General features: G+C 40.1%; 3 protein-coding genes across 16 annotated transcripts in view; 2 read left to right on the top strand and 1 right to left on the bottom strand.

Moving 5' to 3' along the window:
• Positions 1–45: 45 nt before the first annotated feature.
• Positions 46–3,986, top strand: LOC105462668 (neurofilament heavy polypeptide-like). Its single transcript, XM_011709447.1, has 2 exons — positions 46–1,210; positions 1,652–3,986. Exons 1-2 carry the CDS (start codon positions 499–501, stop codon positions 2,287–2,289), a joined length of 1,350 nt encoding a protein of 449 aa, XP_011707749.1. The 5' UTR covers positions 46–498; the 3' UTR covers positions 2,290–3,986.
• A 171-nt stretch (positions 3,987–4,157) lies between these two features.
• Positions 4,158–7,136, top strand: LOC105462667 (T-complex protein 1 subunit zeta). Its single transcript, XM_011709446.1, has 7 exons — positions 4,158–4,435; positions 4,885–5,476; positions 5,572–5,907; positions 5,999–6,064; positions 6,132–6,354; positions 6,440–6,608; positions 6,698–7,136. Exons 1-7 carry the CDS (start codon positions 4,299–4,301, stop codon positions 6,768–6,770), a joined length of 1,596 nt encoding a protein of 531 aa, XP_011707748.1. The 5' UTR covers positions 4,158–4,298; the 3' UTR covers positions 6,771–7,136.
• A 132-nt stretch (positions 7,137–7,268) lies between these two features.
• LOC105462666 overlaps positions 7,269–17,067 on the bottom strand; it is a 28,640-nt gene continuing 18,841 nt past the window's right edge. For 13 of the 14 annotated variants that reach the window (XM_011709432.1, XM_011709442.1, XM_011709439.1 and 10 more), the window contains exons 6-19: positions 16,931–17,055; positions 16,746–16,848; positions 16,163–16,668; positions 15,963–16,083; positions 15,753–15,877; positions 15,523–15,666; positions 13,994–15,199; positions 13,460–13,881; positions 13,148–13,381; positions 11,910–12,794; positions 11,042–11,171; positions 10,493–10,793; positions 9,355–10,390; positions 7,269–9,036 (exon numbers count right to left, since the gene is read on the bottom strand). In XM_011709432.1, coding sequence (XP_011707734.1) covers positions 8,463–9,036; positions 9,355–10,390; positions 10,493–10,793; positions 11,042–11,171; positions 11,910–12,794; positions 13,148–13,381; positions 13,460–13,881; positions 13,994–15,199; positions 15,523–15,666; positions 15,753–15,877; positions 15,963–16,083; positions 16,163–16,668; positions 16,746–16,848; positions 16,931–17,055 — 5,912 coding nt within the window. In that variant the 3' untranslated portion in view covers positions 7,269–8,462. The remainder of the gene's footprint in view (positions 9,037–9,354; positions 10,391–10,492; positions 10,794–11,041; positions 11,172–11,909; positions 12,795–13,147; positions 13,382–13,459; positions 13,882–13,993; positions 15,200–15,522; positions 15,667–15,752; positions 15,878–15,962; positions 16,084–16,162; positions 16,669–16,745; positions 16,849–16,930; positions 17,056–17,067) is intronic. The other variant, XM_011709443.1, reaches the window with a different exon arrangement.

The following is a 17,067-nucleotide window of genomic DNA, read 5'->3' as shown; positions in this document are numbered from 1 at the left end:
GGAAGAGAAGGAAGAGAGTCCGCGTGATCGTCGTGACTCTCGGCAGTTATCGGTGACGGTTATCAATCCGCAAGATCGATTCTTCTCGATTGTCCCCGAAGGAATCCGCTCGTGCGGCATCGAGGGCGCAGTAGTTGCGCCGTTCGCGTTGTCGACGTTGGCGTGTGTATTTGGCGTCCTGTCTCAGGAGACTTAGAGAGAGGAGAGAGCCGCGGTGGAAGCACGCGGGAGCTCGAAGCCGGCTGGCGAATCGAGCGGAGCAGATCGAGGAGAGCCCGGTCATTTCGGCGCCGGCCGATTTTTCACCTTGGCCCGTTCGACTGTCCTTCGTGACAGCGAAGCGTAGATAGCCGTGCATACGCGGTCTCTCGTGATCCCAGCAGCAGGAGAGAGAGAGAGAGAGAGAGCGGAGCTGCAGCCAAGAGCCAAACAGTCAGAGGTCGGTTAGTCAACGGGCGGTAAGCCGGCGAGTCAGTCAGTCAGTCAGTCCGAGCTGAAATGGCACCGCGCAGACAGGCGAAACAGGCGGCGGTGGAGAGCATGGCCGCTGCCGCCGCTGACGGCAACGTGACGCCGCCGAAGAAGAGGAAGACCGCTGCAAAAGGATCGGCGGCCGCGGACGAGCCGAAGCAGCAGCCTGCAGCCAAGGGCAGAACCCTTCGGCAGGCGAAGGTGGACAAGCAGGAGAACGAGGGGGCCGGCGAGCCGGTGAGTCCGCCGAAGAAGTCACGCAGCAGGCAGAAGAATGCCGCCGATACCGCTACCGTCGCCGTCGCCGCCGCCGCGAAAAATCCTACAAGGAGCAGATCTAAGAAGCCGGGAAATGCGGCGGTGGAGAGCAGCGACGAGATGGCCGAAAAAAAGCCTCGTGGCGGCAAGGCTGCGGCAGCGGTGAAAAAGGCGGGAAGCAAGGCGACGAAGGCGAAAGCCAAGGTACCGGCTGCCAGGAAGCAGAAGACGGTCGAGGACAGCGCCGGAGATTCGGGAAAGAAGAACGCTGCCGGTGGAAGCCCCGTGAGGAAGACGACTCGCCGCCCTGCGAAAGCGGTGGAAGAGGACGATGCGCCGGCACCGGCCGCTGCGAGGGTGCCTAGAAAACGTAAGAACGTAGTGGAGGACGCGATCGAAGCTACTGCGGAGGACGAGGCAGAGGTAACCGCGGGCGGCAGAAAACGCGGCAAAGCAAAAAAAATGGAAACCGATGATGCACGTAAGTTTTTTTTTTTTTTTAATTTCCATCTCGTCAAATTCGCTTTTAATATCGTCGTCGGTCATAAGTATTTATTTATAGAGAGAATGGAAGAATTCTCGTTTAAAGGAAATTTTAATAAATTTTTTAATTGCAATAATTCCAACGGAGTTTCTCAAGGAATTTGTGTAGCTCGTTAAACATTCGGGCATATCTAAATTATAAAGGGCATCCAGTATAATTCAAATCTATACAATAAACAAGAACGTAATGAACGAGTATTGAAGTTTTGATTAATTGTATTTGAATTAACAGTAAGCCAAAGATTTTCATGGCTGAATCTTGAATTCTCAACATTCTGATGCTATCTGCAGTACATGTTAATTTGATAAAAGTTTTTAATACCTGTACTATTTGAGCAATATTGTCATGTATACAACTTTCTATGTTATTTTTTTTCAGCCGTTTCAGTGACCTCTAAGGGAAGAGCCAAGAAGAATCCTGTGAAAGAAATTGCTAAGTCACCGCCAAAGGTGACAAAAAGCAAGAAGCAAGATAACAAGGTGCAAGATATAGAAATGGGAGAAGAAAACCCAAAAACGAAAAATGTGAAAAACGCGAAAAAAGGAAATGCAAAAAAAGCTGCACCTCGAAAACTTAATGCTGCGGCAGAAAAGATTGATGACGCTGAGGCAGAGGAGGAAGTAGTGACAACATCTGATGTCAAAGAAAATGGAGAGGCGTATGTGGCAGAGCCTAAACAAAAGAAGAGAAATGCGGGGAAAGCGATGAATGGAAAGGTGGAAGCTAAGGGAAAACAGAAGAAGGGACAAGTGACTGCTGCGTCTGATGAGAAAGAAGAAGAAACAGAGGTAACTGCAGAGGAAGAAACTCCCGAAACGAATGTGCCATCGGAGACGGATGAAAATGACGTAAAAGATGATTCCTACAGCACAAATGAAACCTTCTTACTGGAAAAGAGAAATTTTGATGGACTGCAGGAGAAAAACAAGATGAATGACAGTAAAGATTCGGTAACGTCAACCACAGAATCGTCAGTTAATGAATTGGATAGGTCAGAATGTGTCCCGTGTCTTTAAGAAATGCTGGACTGTTAAAGGGTAGGATGACAAGTCGCAGAAATTAAAAGAGGGAGATATCAATAATATTTTATATTTGACTAATAGATGCACACATGAAAAACCGCGCGAGAAAGGAAGGGAGAGTGTCAGAGGGGTAACCTGTTTTAATATATTTATCGAAACATTTGCAGCGTAAACGGTTGGATCTTAAGTCCTTGGCCCCTCACTGTAGTCGTAGCTTGACGCGACTTCAGTATCGGATTGGAAATCTTAATATTCTGAGAAGGATATTTATTTTTTTTCGTATGTGTGAAGAAAAAAATATATACACGAAAGTTTCGCACTATCGTTTGTATTATTATACAAGGATTTGTAACAGAGAGCGTGATAAAAGATGTTACCGGGAAATGTTTCGAGCAAAAAAACATATTTTTTTAAAGATGTCTTTTATTGAGAATGTTTAATACTAGATTTTCAGCTGCGTATCGATAACAAGTAGTGCCATAAGAAAGTTTGATAGGATTTGTACGAGATTCTTGATTCCTACCTGGGCAGTATCTGCTAAAAGTCTATCTGAAGAAATGAGATTTATTATAAATAATAAATATTTATATGTATAATTATAATACTAATTATAATTAATATTAATATATTAATATTATTATAATAAATATTGTTATCGAGCAACAAATGCGAATGTCCTGGATAAAGATGCAGGCAATAAATAATTTTTCGACTGTTGCCCATATAGGAATCGAGTGTGTTACATATTTTTCTAAAAAGATAACACAGATGATACTTGTACGCACGCACACACATACATGTATTGTTTCCGTTCTCTAGTCCTGTAGTTTTTACTTGGAACATTTATTCTTGATAATATATAACAGTGCGAAGTTGATTACAGTCGCTTTTAACGAGAAAATTTTCAGATTGTAACTTTAGATTTGTAAAACGGGGAAGCCTCTTGATTAACAGATTCTGTGTGTACGTTCTTTTTTTTTTTTATTACTGTCAGACGCTACAATTATTACTTGAACTCCCTGGGCGCGTTTGAGTCGGCGTTAAAGCATTGCAGCTGCATGGGCCACAATATTGCTAAGCAAATATTGTCTAACATAGCAGCTTTACGCATCGTTGAACACATACGAAGTAATGTGTTTAACGGATGGGCGAAATAAATTACAATTTTGATTGCAATAAATTCAAGGGTAAAGTTTTATTGCAACAAATTATAAATTAGAAAATAATGGTATATTTTCATTGACGGTGGATTTTCAGGCCTTTCCGTAATATAACATTTTACTAATTAGCTTTGCTGGCTGGGAACGCGCTCATTGTTAAAGCAGTGTTCCAAAATTCATTGCCTGAAAATCTATATAGCTTACGTTACGTGCACTATAAATTTTCAATGCTGATTGTGGATTTTGGAGCACAGCCTGAATTAATCAGAATGTACTTTTTAGAGAAGGACATATTTTCGTGTAAATTCTGACGACAGTTTGTACGATTAAGTATTACTACATTACAAACATTCTGTTCAATACAATATTAACTGCGTATGCACTTATTTTCAATAAGCAAGATGTTATAACGTTGCGATGTACGTGTGTTCCTGTAATTGTTAATGCCCCTTGCATTTATATTACTGTATCCTCCACTATAAACATTTTTCTTTTCTCTTATGATAGAATAATAAATCGATTTTGTGTTTACATGTGATCTTCTTTTCAATGCACCCGCGCGGTGGTGTTAATATTTTGTAATAAAACTGCAAAAATGTCTATAGATAATCTTCATATTTTCCCGCAACTTCCCTCGATAAACCGGTCACGTGACCCGATTATTAATATTAAGTCCGTAAGATGGCGATGAACAAACCCGCAACCTCAACGATACGTCGCGTGTGTTGAGGACCGATCTTGGCGCTTCCACAATCCACGACCACGGATAGCTCCATTGCTCACGGAGAAGGTGTGTTAAGCGTGGTATCCACGACCGCAGATAAACGAGAATAACTCGCGAGGATGGCGGCGATCAGTTTGTTGAATCCGAAGGCCGAGTTCGCCCGGGCGGCGCAAGCTCTGGCGGTGAACATCTCCGCCGCGAAGGGCATTCAGGATGTGATGAGGACCAACTTGGGGCCCAAGGGAACCATGAAGATGTACGTATCCGCGTGCTCTCACGTGCCGTGATGACTTTGCCGCTTCGCGATCGCCAGACACACCAGATTTTTCATGCATATCTCAAAGCTATCTCAGAATCGATTTCGAATCCATTCGAACGATTTCCAGCCGTCAGGCTATCCTTGGGGAAAACAATGCGGCGTATCCCGACATCGCGTTGTTCTCCTTATTAGGAAATATGACTTACGAATCGCCGGCGAGAAGAGGCGTTGACGTTTCGCCAATGTCGCTTCTCAATATAACCTTTTAATTCTTATTCGACTTATAAACCAGTCTTCTTTCAATGATATTCTCAATGTAATTAATGAAGGATACATTAACCGATTGACATAATTTTAATTTTACAAAATCGAATCCATATTTATGATACGTAATCTATGTTTATGATAAATAGCTCGCTAGCTTTGAATCACGTGTGAATTTGCAGGTTGGTTTCCGGAGCCGGAGACATAAAGATCACCAAGGACGGCAATGTGCTCCTTCACGAAATGCAGATCCAACATCCTACGGCGTCCCTGATAGCAAGAGCGTCCACCGCCCAGGACGACATGACCGGCGACGGCACAACCAGCACCGTGCTGGTCATCGGTGAACTCCTGAAGCAGGCCGATTTGTATATAGCGGAGGGGCTACATCCCAGAATGCTCACGGACGGTTTCGACCTGGCGCGCGCCAAGGCGTTGGAGATCCTGGACTCGATGAAAATCCCAATCGAGCCCACCAAGCAGAGCCTGCTGGACATTGCGAGGACGTCGCTCAGAACCAAGGTTCACCACACCGTCGCCGACAAGTTAACCGAGATCTGCGTGGACGCCGTGCTGGCTATTAGGCAGCAGGACAAGGAGATCGATTTGCACATGGTCGAATTGATGGAGATGCAGCATAGAACGGCGGGCGATACCGCGCTGATTCGCGGCATAGTCACCGATCATGGAGCCAGACATCCAGATATGCCGAAGAGGTTAGAAAACGCATACATTCTGACCTGTAACGTGAGCCTGGAATATGAGAAGAGTGAGGTACGTGCTAATGCTAATACGACGTAAATTCAATTAATATACGATACAATCAATAAGATATCAAAGACGTAATTCCGTGAATTTCGATTTCATAGGTGAACAGTGGGTTCTTTTACAAGTCAGCCGAAGAGCGCGAAAAGTTAGTGGCCGCCGAGCGCGTGTTCATCGATAATCGCGTAAAGAAGATTATCGATTTGAAGAAGAAGCTGTGCGACGGCACGGATAAGTCGTTCGTCGTGATAAATCAAAAAGGCATCGACCCGTCGTCCCTCGATATGCTCGCGAAGGAGAATATTATCGCCTTACGCAGAGCCAAGCGCAGAAATATGGAGCGTCTAGCGCTCGCGTGCGGTGGCGTAGCTATGAACTCTGTGGATGATCTGAAGGAGGAGCATCTGGGATGGGCCGGTCTTGTGTATGAACACGTTCTGGTAAACAAAAAAATTCCGTACTGTAATTAATAAAATTATCACGTAACCGCGCTAACTGGAAACTTTACGCACCTGTCAATTTATTTTTCAGGGAGAAACCAAGTACACCTTTATAGAAGATTGCAAAAAGCCCAATTCTGTGACTATCTTATTGAAGGTAACTCAAATGATTTGTGCTGTTGCGTATATACGAAGGTCTTCTTACTAATTTACTGACGTTCCAGGGACCCAATAAGTTTACGTTGGAACAACTCAAAGACGCCGTGCGCGACGGACTTAGGGCGATAAAGAATGCTCTCGACGATCGTGCGGTCGTTCCTGGAGCCGGAGCCTTTGAGGTTGCAGCTAGCCAAGCCCTTCAACGATACAAGGAGCAAGTGAAAGGAAAGCAACGTTTGGGAGTACAGGCCTACGCCGAGGCTTTACTTGTCGTTCCGAAGATTCTCGGTAAACATGATACTTATCAATCTCTAATTTTGATCGATACTCGCGACATAGCGCGATCAATCTTTTTTCATCTTCTTCATTACAGCTGTTAATAGTGGATTTGATCCGCAAGACACAATCGTTAAGTTATTTGAGGAAAGCACCGCTCTAGGAGAACCAGTAGGACTGGATCTGTCTACAGGGGAAGCTTTAAAACCCGCGGACGCTGGCATTTATGACAATTACAACGTAAAGAAACAAATCATCCATTCGTGGTAAGATATTCTCGTTAAAACATGCTGTGAAATATTTGATAATTTATATGTGTTCGAATAACTTACATGGATAAATTTTCAATTTCCAGCACGATAATCGCCAGTAATCTCCTTCTGGTTGACGAAATAATGAGAGCGGGATTATCTTCACTAAAGGGTTAAATTACAATGTAACTATTATGGAAGTAAAAGTTTAAGGACCATTAATAATTTTTCTACGAAATAATACAAATTATTGGATTATCATTCATTTTGCATTTTATCTGTTAACATGTCGCTTGATCTCTGCTAACGTAAATATTTAATAACACGATAATGAATTTTCACACTGATCTTAATAAAATAATGCTTTCGTAAAAAGTATTTTATTTACTTACGAAATTTCATAATGTCGCGAAAAAGAAACTGAAAAATGTACAAAATATCATTGAAAGTTTCGAGAAAAAATTATAGATGTATAAATAATGTGAACGCCTCATGTCATATTTTCAAGAAAGGAGAAAATATTAAAGGAAATTATAACAAATACAAGATACAGCTCATTAATTTTATAAAAACAAATCAAAAAGATGTACGTTTCCTTGCTTTTTTACATTAGAAAGTAATAACTTCAAAATGTGTTTGAAATTGCGAATAATTACTAATATATTGGTCGATTTATAAAAATTAAAAATATTTATTTATACGATATGGTACATGTATTTACAATGTTCTAAAAATCATTACAATAATAGGACGCTTATCAGTCTTGTATTTTCACAGAAAAAAAAATCCTTACTGTTTTCTATCATATTAAAATTAATAATTTAATGAAAAGAAAATTTGTGTGATTACTGGATTACAATGTAGTATAATAATTAAATTCTGATCTATTTATATTTATTTTTGTACATCCGAATGTAGTGCGATTTCATTACTGAAATAATACGTGATACTTCAAAAGAAATTCAACTTTATCTTTGCTTCGTAAATAGGATATACGAGACATTTAAAATATATATTACAATATAAGAGGAAAAATATATAATAAATACATGAGTTACGTTATTTTTACTTTTTTTTAAGTTGACTTATGTTAAACCGAATGATGTGAGTATTACATAATATTGAGTGATGCAAATTGGCTAACGTAACTGTGATTTTATGAAAGGTATTAAAAATAGTTTTATTTAACTGTTCGGCAATTTACGATGTAAATCTGTAATGTGATGGTAAGTTTAACATTAATTCGAAATTTCAACAACCTTTCCAGATATAAAAGTATCACATCAAACATATATTCGAGACAATATATTTTAAGCCAAAATATCCTACAACTTATTGTACTAGTCGCCTAGGTTTTTATCTTCTTTTTTTAATATACAGCTATTTAATCGCATATCTCTTTTTTTATGTACACTTTGTGTTCTATAAATTAGTAAATTCAAGAGCAAAAATGTACGAGTGATATTAACATTAAATTACGATTTTTTTCGGTTCTAATTAAAAGATACTTGTATTTTTATTTTTGCTTTTTATCATTAGCAATGCAAATAAGTTTTATCGCATAGAGAACTGGGGTTTTTGTTGCAGATCCACTTACATACTAGTTTTTACAACGATCTGCAATCAATTATTTTTAACGGAAAATCTCGATATGACACGAATATTATATCTACCTACTTATGTTATACAAAGGATAACGCAATTTGTATGATTTTTACTGTTTGAAAAAAAAGTTTCCCAGTTTTTAATGCGCTAAATCCGAATCTGGAAATAAAGAGCAAAATTGCAATAGAGGATGAAGAAAAAAAAATTATTTTCCAAACAGAAAAAAAAGTCAAATTTTGCAGAACCTATATAATTACTGTGACATTAATCCAAATTCGACAAACTCGCGGCATATTTAGGATCTCTCCTGATGTCCTTCAATAATACTTTCGGCTTGATATCAATCAGTGTTGCGAGAGTAAGACAGTTTACTCTCATACTGTGGCCCCCAACCACCATGTACGTATTCAGCTCGGACAGATTAACCGGGCTGCTCGGTCTTCCGTAATACGAAACCGGTTTGCTGTCTATCGTTCTTTCCTCCTCGAGTTCTGCGTCTGTGCTGTGCGTCACCGGCAGACGCGACGTAAACATGTTCGGCGGATACCTCGGGTTCGTGGACTTGCGCGCGACCGCTTTGAATACACGCGGGCCTGGTCTCGCGCATGGAACAACCGATTTGGTGGTGGATTTCCTCGCGACGGCCTGACGACCGTCTCGTTCCGGTGTCGAGGCACCCAAGATACGGCTTTCCTCGTCCTTCATGTCACCAAGTTCGGACTGCCTGACATGCTTCGCGATCAAGTTCTCCACGACCGATTCGTAGTTTGGGATATTCTTCGAGCTCGTCGCATACTTTTCGGGACTCTTCGAGTATTTGGCCAACCGTACCGATGTTCTAAAATATAGATTTCGCATGTTAGATGTCGTCTGACGGAAATAAATATGTACAGTCGTGGACATATCGGTTACGACGCTTTTTTCATAGGTTTTTAGTATATATGTTTTATATATATACCTATATATTTTATAGATAACTAATATTTTGCAAATGCGCACCACGATGGTGTACTATCTCCAATTTAGAAACAGTACACCAATCGTGGTTCGCATTTGCAAAATATTAGTGCGTTTCGAAATCTATTAAAAAAAAGTGTCGCAACCAATATGTCCACGACTGTGCAGCGTGAAACGGTATGTACGAGCAAGCACTTACTCTTTCGACTCCTGTTGTATCCATTTGGATGGTAAATGCGAATGGAACATGCTGTGATGCTTTAATTTATCGCTGGCGGTCTCGCAGAATTCCTGGCACCACTGGCAAACCCATACGTGTTGCTGAATGACAGGCGAAAAGTTCTCCGTCTGCTTCGCTTGGTCGCGCTTGACGACGTCCTTCTTCGTGGAACTTGCAGATGATAATCTCGGCACCAGTATCTCCTTATATCTAAACGGTAACTTGATACTCAAAGATGCCTCCGAACTCTTTAATTCCTTGTGCGTGAGATTCCAGTGTTGCTTGATGGACGGTAGCGAGGCGCTGCGAAGTTTGCAATAGAAACAGCCGTAGTATTTAGTCGACTCCGAATCGCGTTCTTCCTCCGCGTTCTTCGACGCGTCGACATCCCGTTTTTGAGACGTCGATGGCGGCTTGTTTTTCGTTTCGCCGAAAGAGGAATCGGTCACCGGCGGCACTTGTTTGTATTGCAGCGGTACCGAGGGATGATTGAATTCCCAATGCTCCAACATCTCTGCTTCGAAGAAACAGCTGTAGGTGCAATACAGGCACTTGAAAGTGTTATGAGTGACGTGTGTCCTCATATGGCTCTTCAGGCCGGTGGTATTCATGGCTGTAAAGCTGCACAATTTGCACTTCTCAAAGCGACTACCGGCGGAAGCGGTTGTGGCCGCGATGTTGCTGGCACTGTTCTCTGCGTTCGGTTTCCGCTTTTTAATCTTCAGTGGAGGGAGACCGTATTCCTTCTCCCAGAACTCGTCGCTCATCTTCGTGTTCGTCCACGCATCCGGATTGTGTATAATCTTTTCCGGATCGTTCGGATGCTTCGCGCGGATGTGCTGGCGCATCGTCTTCTCCGAACTAGCGCTGCGGTCACAGTAGGGGCACAGGAAGCAGAACCGTTTCAAATGCGAATATTGCACGTGCAGCTTAAATCCGCGCTGGCCGTTGAACGACAATTGACAGTGCTTGCAGATAATTGGCTTTTCCAGATTGTCCTCGGCCTTGTCGCGAACTGCGAGATAAAATCAAAGAAAATCGTATCGATATGTTTGATTTTGACGGACGGTAATACAAACGAGGCTGCAACTGTTCTGAATGTAATCTATATACTTACGTTTATCATTTTCTTCATTGCTCTTATCTTCGTCCTCCTTCATATCGATTACAAGATCCTCATTGTCTCGGCTGTCGTCGTCATCAATGTCCATGCTTCTATTGGCATCTTCAAGAATATCGTTTTGCAGAGTGGATATCGTAGGTGCGAGATTCACGGTTCTTTTGCCGGTTGGGATTTTCACGGGACTAACATCTGGATTTGAAGAGTTTATACCACCAGATATATTTTTAAGAACAATATTCATGTTTCGAGACCAAGCCTTGATCATGTCCGTTTGCTTTTTCAATAAAGTCATCACCTGCAAATTACATATAGCGCTTACTTCTAATAAGAAAACAAAATTTAATAAAGTAAAAATTAAATAAAATAAAGTAATATATATGCATATTTAATTTAATAAAATATTTATATTTAATTTTATCCATTTATTTTATTAATTTTTATTTTATAAATTTCATTAACTTAATTTTATTAATTAATGTTACTAAATTTTGCTTTATTAATTTGCAATGAATATAATAAAGTGTTAAGAGTTTTAATAAGTACCCAGTCCTCAATTGCATTATCCGGCGAAAGTGGCTCGTGCTCTGGAGATTTTCCACTATGATGTTTTACAAAATGCTGCAACAGTGCTTTACGATTTATCGATGTGTATCCGCAAGTCTTACAATGCCATCTAAACAGACACATAAATTCTCTTAATAATAGCATTTGCAAAGAACATTTTCTAAAAATACCTACAGTTTAGTGAACTAACAATCAATAACTTAAATCTGTTAGCGGCTTGGAATAAGAATTGCAACAGATTAACATGTAACTGCATCTTCTATAAAGAATGGTGGCTTTAGACCAAATTTAATTTTAGACCAAAATTTGACTATGAGAGAAATCGATTCATGTTTATATTATCGAATTTGCTGAACTCGAATATGAAGCTTAAAATTATCTACAATTTGGGGAACACATTGTAAAAATGCAATTTTTTTACACAAAAATTCATATCATTATGCGTCGTGCGAAAAAATTAATAAAGACTTCTTTTTTGTTCACAGTTACTTGTTCATTAGAAAAATGCATGGTTGCAAAACGCTTTTATGTAAAAAAAACCGTGTTTTCATAAAGTTTCCCGTAATGTGGACAATTTTAAGCAAAGCAAAGTTTTATATTCAAGTTTTGATCCAATAATATAAAGATAAATCAATTTCAAACGTTTTCCTCACAGGCAAATTTTGACTCTAAACCGTTCTTTGTATTCTACTAGTTAAAGTTATAAATATAAACACAATGAGATATCCAGAACACAATGTAAAGGCAGATTGGAGCGACAGATTCTGCTCGATTTTAAATTACGTTGCAGATCTTTGTGATACACATTTCGCGCGTTATAAGTTTCAACATAACGTATATTACTTACCTCGGGTAGTTCAACTCCCTATAAAGATGATCTCTCATATCATGCTTGTACTTCGTCTTGAAATGATTACACAGCGTACAAACGTACATATTGTCGTCCGGTTTGCCGTAAGGCCCAAACCTACCAACGTCAGAATCGTTAACGTCACTCAGTTCACCCGCGTCCGTTTTCGAGTCTCTAGCCGATTTGATGCCGGCGACTCCTTCGCCTTCAGCCCCATCGCACGAGAGCGACCGTTTTGACTTCTCCTTAGACTGTTTATCATTATCGTCGAGAGATGTCGATTTCCCAGTCGCTTTTATCTTAGCCGGCCTCGTCACGAATTCCGCGTCGCTCCTGCGTTTGCCGAAATATACCTTTGAAGTTGTGGACGGCTCGCTCGTTGCGGGCGCTTCAATCTCCTCCTCCAACAGAATCCCGCGGATATGTCGAACTCGCGGCATGTTTCTACTCCAAAGTGGCGTCGTGTCGAACGGCTCGTCTTGCTGCACGCTTTGCTCGGTCGCTTCTGTGCTCCGTTTGTTGACACCTTTTATCCTCTGGTATACCATGGTGTAATCGGTGTTGCCATCGTACACGTGCTTGCTGTTTATATGCTGCTCGAGAATCATCTTTCCGTTCGTTTTGTACGTGCACATGGTGCACTTGTATTGACAGCTCTCGCCATGAACTGTATCAGCATGAACGGCTGCGTCGGCTTTGTAGACACATTTAAAATTGCAAAGATTACACTTCCAATGATTGCCGTCCGGATCGGGTATCTCTTCCTCGGTCTCCTCCTGGACTGGTTGCTGAACATTATCCGTGTTTTCGATTTCCCTCACTACTTTCACGAAAGGTCTCTTCTCCGGATGCTTGTCGGTAAGATGTCGCTCCACAACGTGCCTGGATGTCATTTCAATTCTATCAGAGAGCATAGAAAGTGCACTCGCGCCAATAGGAAAATTTTAAAACATCTGACAAGTAACAACAGGTAACATGTTCTTCTTTTTTTCTGTATTAACTTTTTTACCAAAGAAATAAATTTTTCAAATTTTTCCTAGAGCAAATCTATTTATCTTGATTATTAATTGAATCAATAATGGTTATTAAATAGTAATCAAGTACATTAAGTCATACTTGTCACATGTTTTAAAATTATAATAAATGTAAAATGGTATACGATAGCGATAAAATTTTACGAAAAAATATAAAGATGACATGATTGCGTGTATAACTAAAATGAAATATGTACAAACCTTTGATAATGATGATGATTGCAATGAGAGCATTTATAGAGTCTCGTATCATGCATCTTCAAATGAATGCCCATTTTGTCGATTGCTATATTTTGGTTCTCTTGACCCGGCGGCGGCGCAGGGCAATGCGGGCAACGGAAGTACGACTCTTCCGAATGTAGGGCCTTCAAGTGACACCTTAACATCGCCTCGTCCACCGTTAAGTAATTGCATTCGGCTACGCCACATACATACCTACAGCAGCAAAGATATAATAATTAGTCGTATTTCTCTCATCTTTTATCTGTTGCTCAAAAATAATATGTTGCGTACCTTTTGTGTTCCGGTACAAACTTTGGTATACTATCATCCTCCTCGCTTTCCTTAACAGGTTCTTTCGGTTTTTGGCCCATACGGCCGTTTTGGTGCGAGCTGCTCGCTAAATTCACCATCTTATCGAACATCTTCTCCTTTTTGTCTAAACAGGGGACAGGATTGACCGGACCGATCTCGGGCACGGTCTCGTCTTTCGCGTGTAGTTGCAAATGCCGGATAATGTTTGTCCGTACTTTAGTTGTGTAAGGACATACGGCACACCGGACCTCCCGATTGTAAATCGCCTGACGTGGTAATCGCTCTATCTCGTCGGGACTGAACGATAATTTTCCGTTATCCGCAGTTTTTTCACTTTCCTGTTCCGCTGCAGACCTACCGCCTTTGCGCTTCCTGGTTCTTCGTTCGGCAGATCCGTAAGGCTGTATAAATCACATATGCAAAAATTACATATCTTATTTTCGTTAAAAAAGCTAAAATACTTGTAATTTTTTTAATTTTATTTAAATATTTAAATTAACGAGAGACACTCACAACTCCATGTACGACGAAGAGACCTTCGACCGATGGGTTTGTTGGGTCGGCAGGCACTAACTTCGTGTTGTTGAATTTGTGTTTCGACTTCATGTGAGCCGTAGCTTGATATGAAACCGAATATCTCAACTTACACAGCGAGCATCCGAAACGCTTCAATCCGTGAGTCTTAATATGTTCCAAGAGCAAGCAAATTTTGATGAAAGCTTTCGTTTTTTTACAATGCGGACAACATAAGTCTTTATTAACCTCTCCGAGATTGCACTCCTTGAGATGCATTTTCAAGGCGGATGAGGTTGACGCCGTAAAACTGCACTGCAAATAGCCGCATTTATACAAATCGTGTCCGACGAGGCCGGTGTCTTTGATGTCATCCAAAGTCAAAGGTTTGTCCGGCTGAGCAGTCGCATTAGCAATATGTGCTGGCGCTTCTTGGGACGCGCATTTCGTTTCACTGGTATCGCTAGGTGCCTGCTCGTTACTCTCAGCCTTTGCTTCGAGAAACACCGGCTCTAACTTTTTCTTTGCGTTATCTTCAATCTTTCTCCGCGCGGCTTTCTCTCCGCTCTCCAAAATCTCGATGTCACTATCTTCAGTTTTATCCGCGGATTTAGAAAACAAATTGCCGGAATTGGGTGTGAAATTCTTTAAAAGTTCCGCGTTATCGAGAAGATTGGTATTCACGAATTCGTCGCTGCAATTGAATTTTTCACTTGCAGAGAGTTCCAGCGGATCGACCACGTCGGAGTCGTTCATGGACGACAACAACTCTAATTCCGATTCGTGAAGAACCTGAGTTGTGGTTGCGTAGTTGCTTAATTCTCCCATCTCCGATTGCAGAGACGGCTCATTTTGCAGAGGTTCTTTAGCACTGTTACTCATTTTTTCATTAGCGGGAGACGCATCTGCAGATTGTTCTGTTGAGATATTGGAAACGTTGACGTTAACTTCTTTGTCCTTCAGATCATCACCGACGAAATTATCTTCCGTTGTATTGCTTGGTATACTAGACCCAGCTTGATTCAAAGCAATTTCAGTATTTGACGAAGTTGCAGAAATTTGATCGCTTGCTGCGTCTTTCGTAGTTTTATTCTTTTCGGAATCGTCAGCGTTTGAACCAATGTTTTCTTCTTTTACCGTATCATTTAATGTATCGTCGATAGTTCGCAAAATGAGTTGATTTAGAATGTCCATTTTAGGTGATGGCTGAAATTATATGCGATTGTATGTATATGTATATATATTAAATTACCTATTAAAATAGTTATCATAACAACTACAATACTATTCAAAACTTTGACAATGGAATTTAAATTGAATTTTTAATTGACAAATAAAACTTTGATAATTGTTTAAATTTAATTGATAAATAAAAAATTGGATGTAAATAAATATAATTAGAAACACATTATGAATAAAATAATAATAAACCTCGAATAATGAACAAGAACTTATTTCAAAATTAAAGTACTTTCGATAACTATGTCATGTACAGTCTGTTTCAAAAGCAAATTATTAATGTAACATACCTTTTGAAGAAGCGTACGTTCTATAAACTGAGGAAATCGATTCCAATGATAGGCGCTCAAATGCTGATGCATTTCATTTTGGGTCTCGGAACCATGTAAACAATATAGGCACTGGAATTTGCTGTATCCATGCTTGTTATAATGCTGTAAATATTGAAATAAAATGAGCATTATTTATAATTATTTATAGTTGTTCTGATAGTGTATATAAATAGATCTAGAATACGTACAAATACAAGCTGTTCTATCGTCGTATGTAATGCATTACATAGATGACATTTGTATGTACAAGAAGGATGTTTTCCCTTTAAGTGCGTTATAAATGTTTCACGTATAAAATAGACTTTGTCGCAATCTGAAAGTAATATACAATATTAATATATTATATTTGCACATTATAATAACATTATGATACGATCAGAAATATTACAATTACGCACCAGGGTATTTGCATATAAAAGGCCTTATGAAATTCTGACGAAGAACGTTTTCATTTTTCTGGACCGAGTTTTGCTCCTTGCCTAATAAATAGTAAAACATGCTGCCGGGATGACACATAATCTAATGAAAAATTTAATCGATCAGTCACATATTATTGCTTCTCTTAATAAACACAGTTGCGGTAATTAAAAATCGTTACCTGATGTTGTTGCACATAGTACGGTATAATGGCTCGATAAAAGCAGTAACCGCACTGATACCGGCAATGGCTGTGTTTCGCCCACAAGTGAGTTTTCATCTTGTACCAGTTTTTCAGAGATACGTAGCAATAGGCGCACTTATCGTAATCACAGCTGTCCGTCTTGTTGGCCTCGTGCAGAAGATAGTGCTGAGAAAAATCAAAGATGGAATCGGTCGTGAAAGAGCAATTACGATCCATGCACTTGTAGAAGTGAATTAGCTTTGGCTCCGTCAGCATCGTCGCATAATCCTCCACAGATTTCAACTTTTTCGTAAAGTGATTAAGCGATACATCTTTAAGATTGACCGCTACAGGCGTATGCATCATCTTGATTTTCCTTGATCTGTAAATTGAATTCAAAAGCGACACGCTTGTCGATGCATTTGTCGATGCGCTTGTCGATGCGCTTGTCGATGGGCTTGTCGATGGGCTTGTCGAAGAGGTCATCGGGATCTTCGGAGCTACTGCAATAAAAAAAAAAAATTGAAGTTAAATGTGTGTCGGTGGATTTCGTTGAGAGTAACAAATTATTGATATATACTTAGCGCATTCTTCTTTAATATTAAAGGTGGATTGGATTTTCTCATAATAGGTATCTCTTTGCATTTCGTAGGAGAAATCTTCAACGCTGTCCTGTCATTTAGCTGTAAATAACAAAAAACGAGATAATAGACCAAGTTAAATATCGGCAATAAAAACAAAAATAACTGTAATATATTCACATACAATAATAAAGCTATCACTGTGCTTGGATACTGGTGCGAGGCTAACCACATTTTCAATTTTCAAAAACGAACATTCTTCCTCTGTATCCGTTTTCGCGTCTATCGCGCTATCCGATTGGGCTCCATCTATCAATTTTA

This window comes from Wasmannia auropunctata, unplaced genomic scaffold (genome assembly GCF_000956235.1).
Source record: "Wasmannia auropunctata unplaced genomic scaffold, wasmannia.A_1.0 LD336095.1, whole genome shotgun sequence".
In the NCBI taxonomy this organism is placed as follows: domain Eukaryota; kingdom Metazoa; phylum Arthropoda; class Insecta; order Hymenoptera; family Formicidae; genus Wasmannia; species Wasmannia auropunctata.
This window is presented reverse-complemented; position numbering and strand designations above follow the sequence as displayed.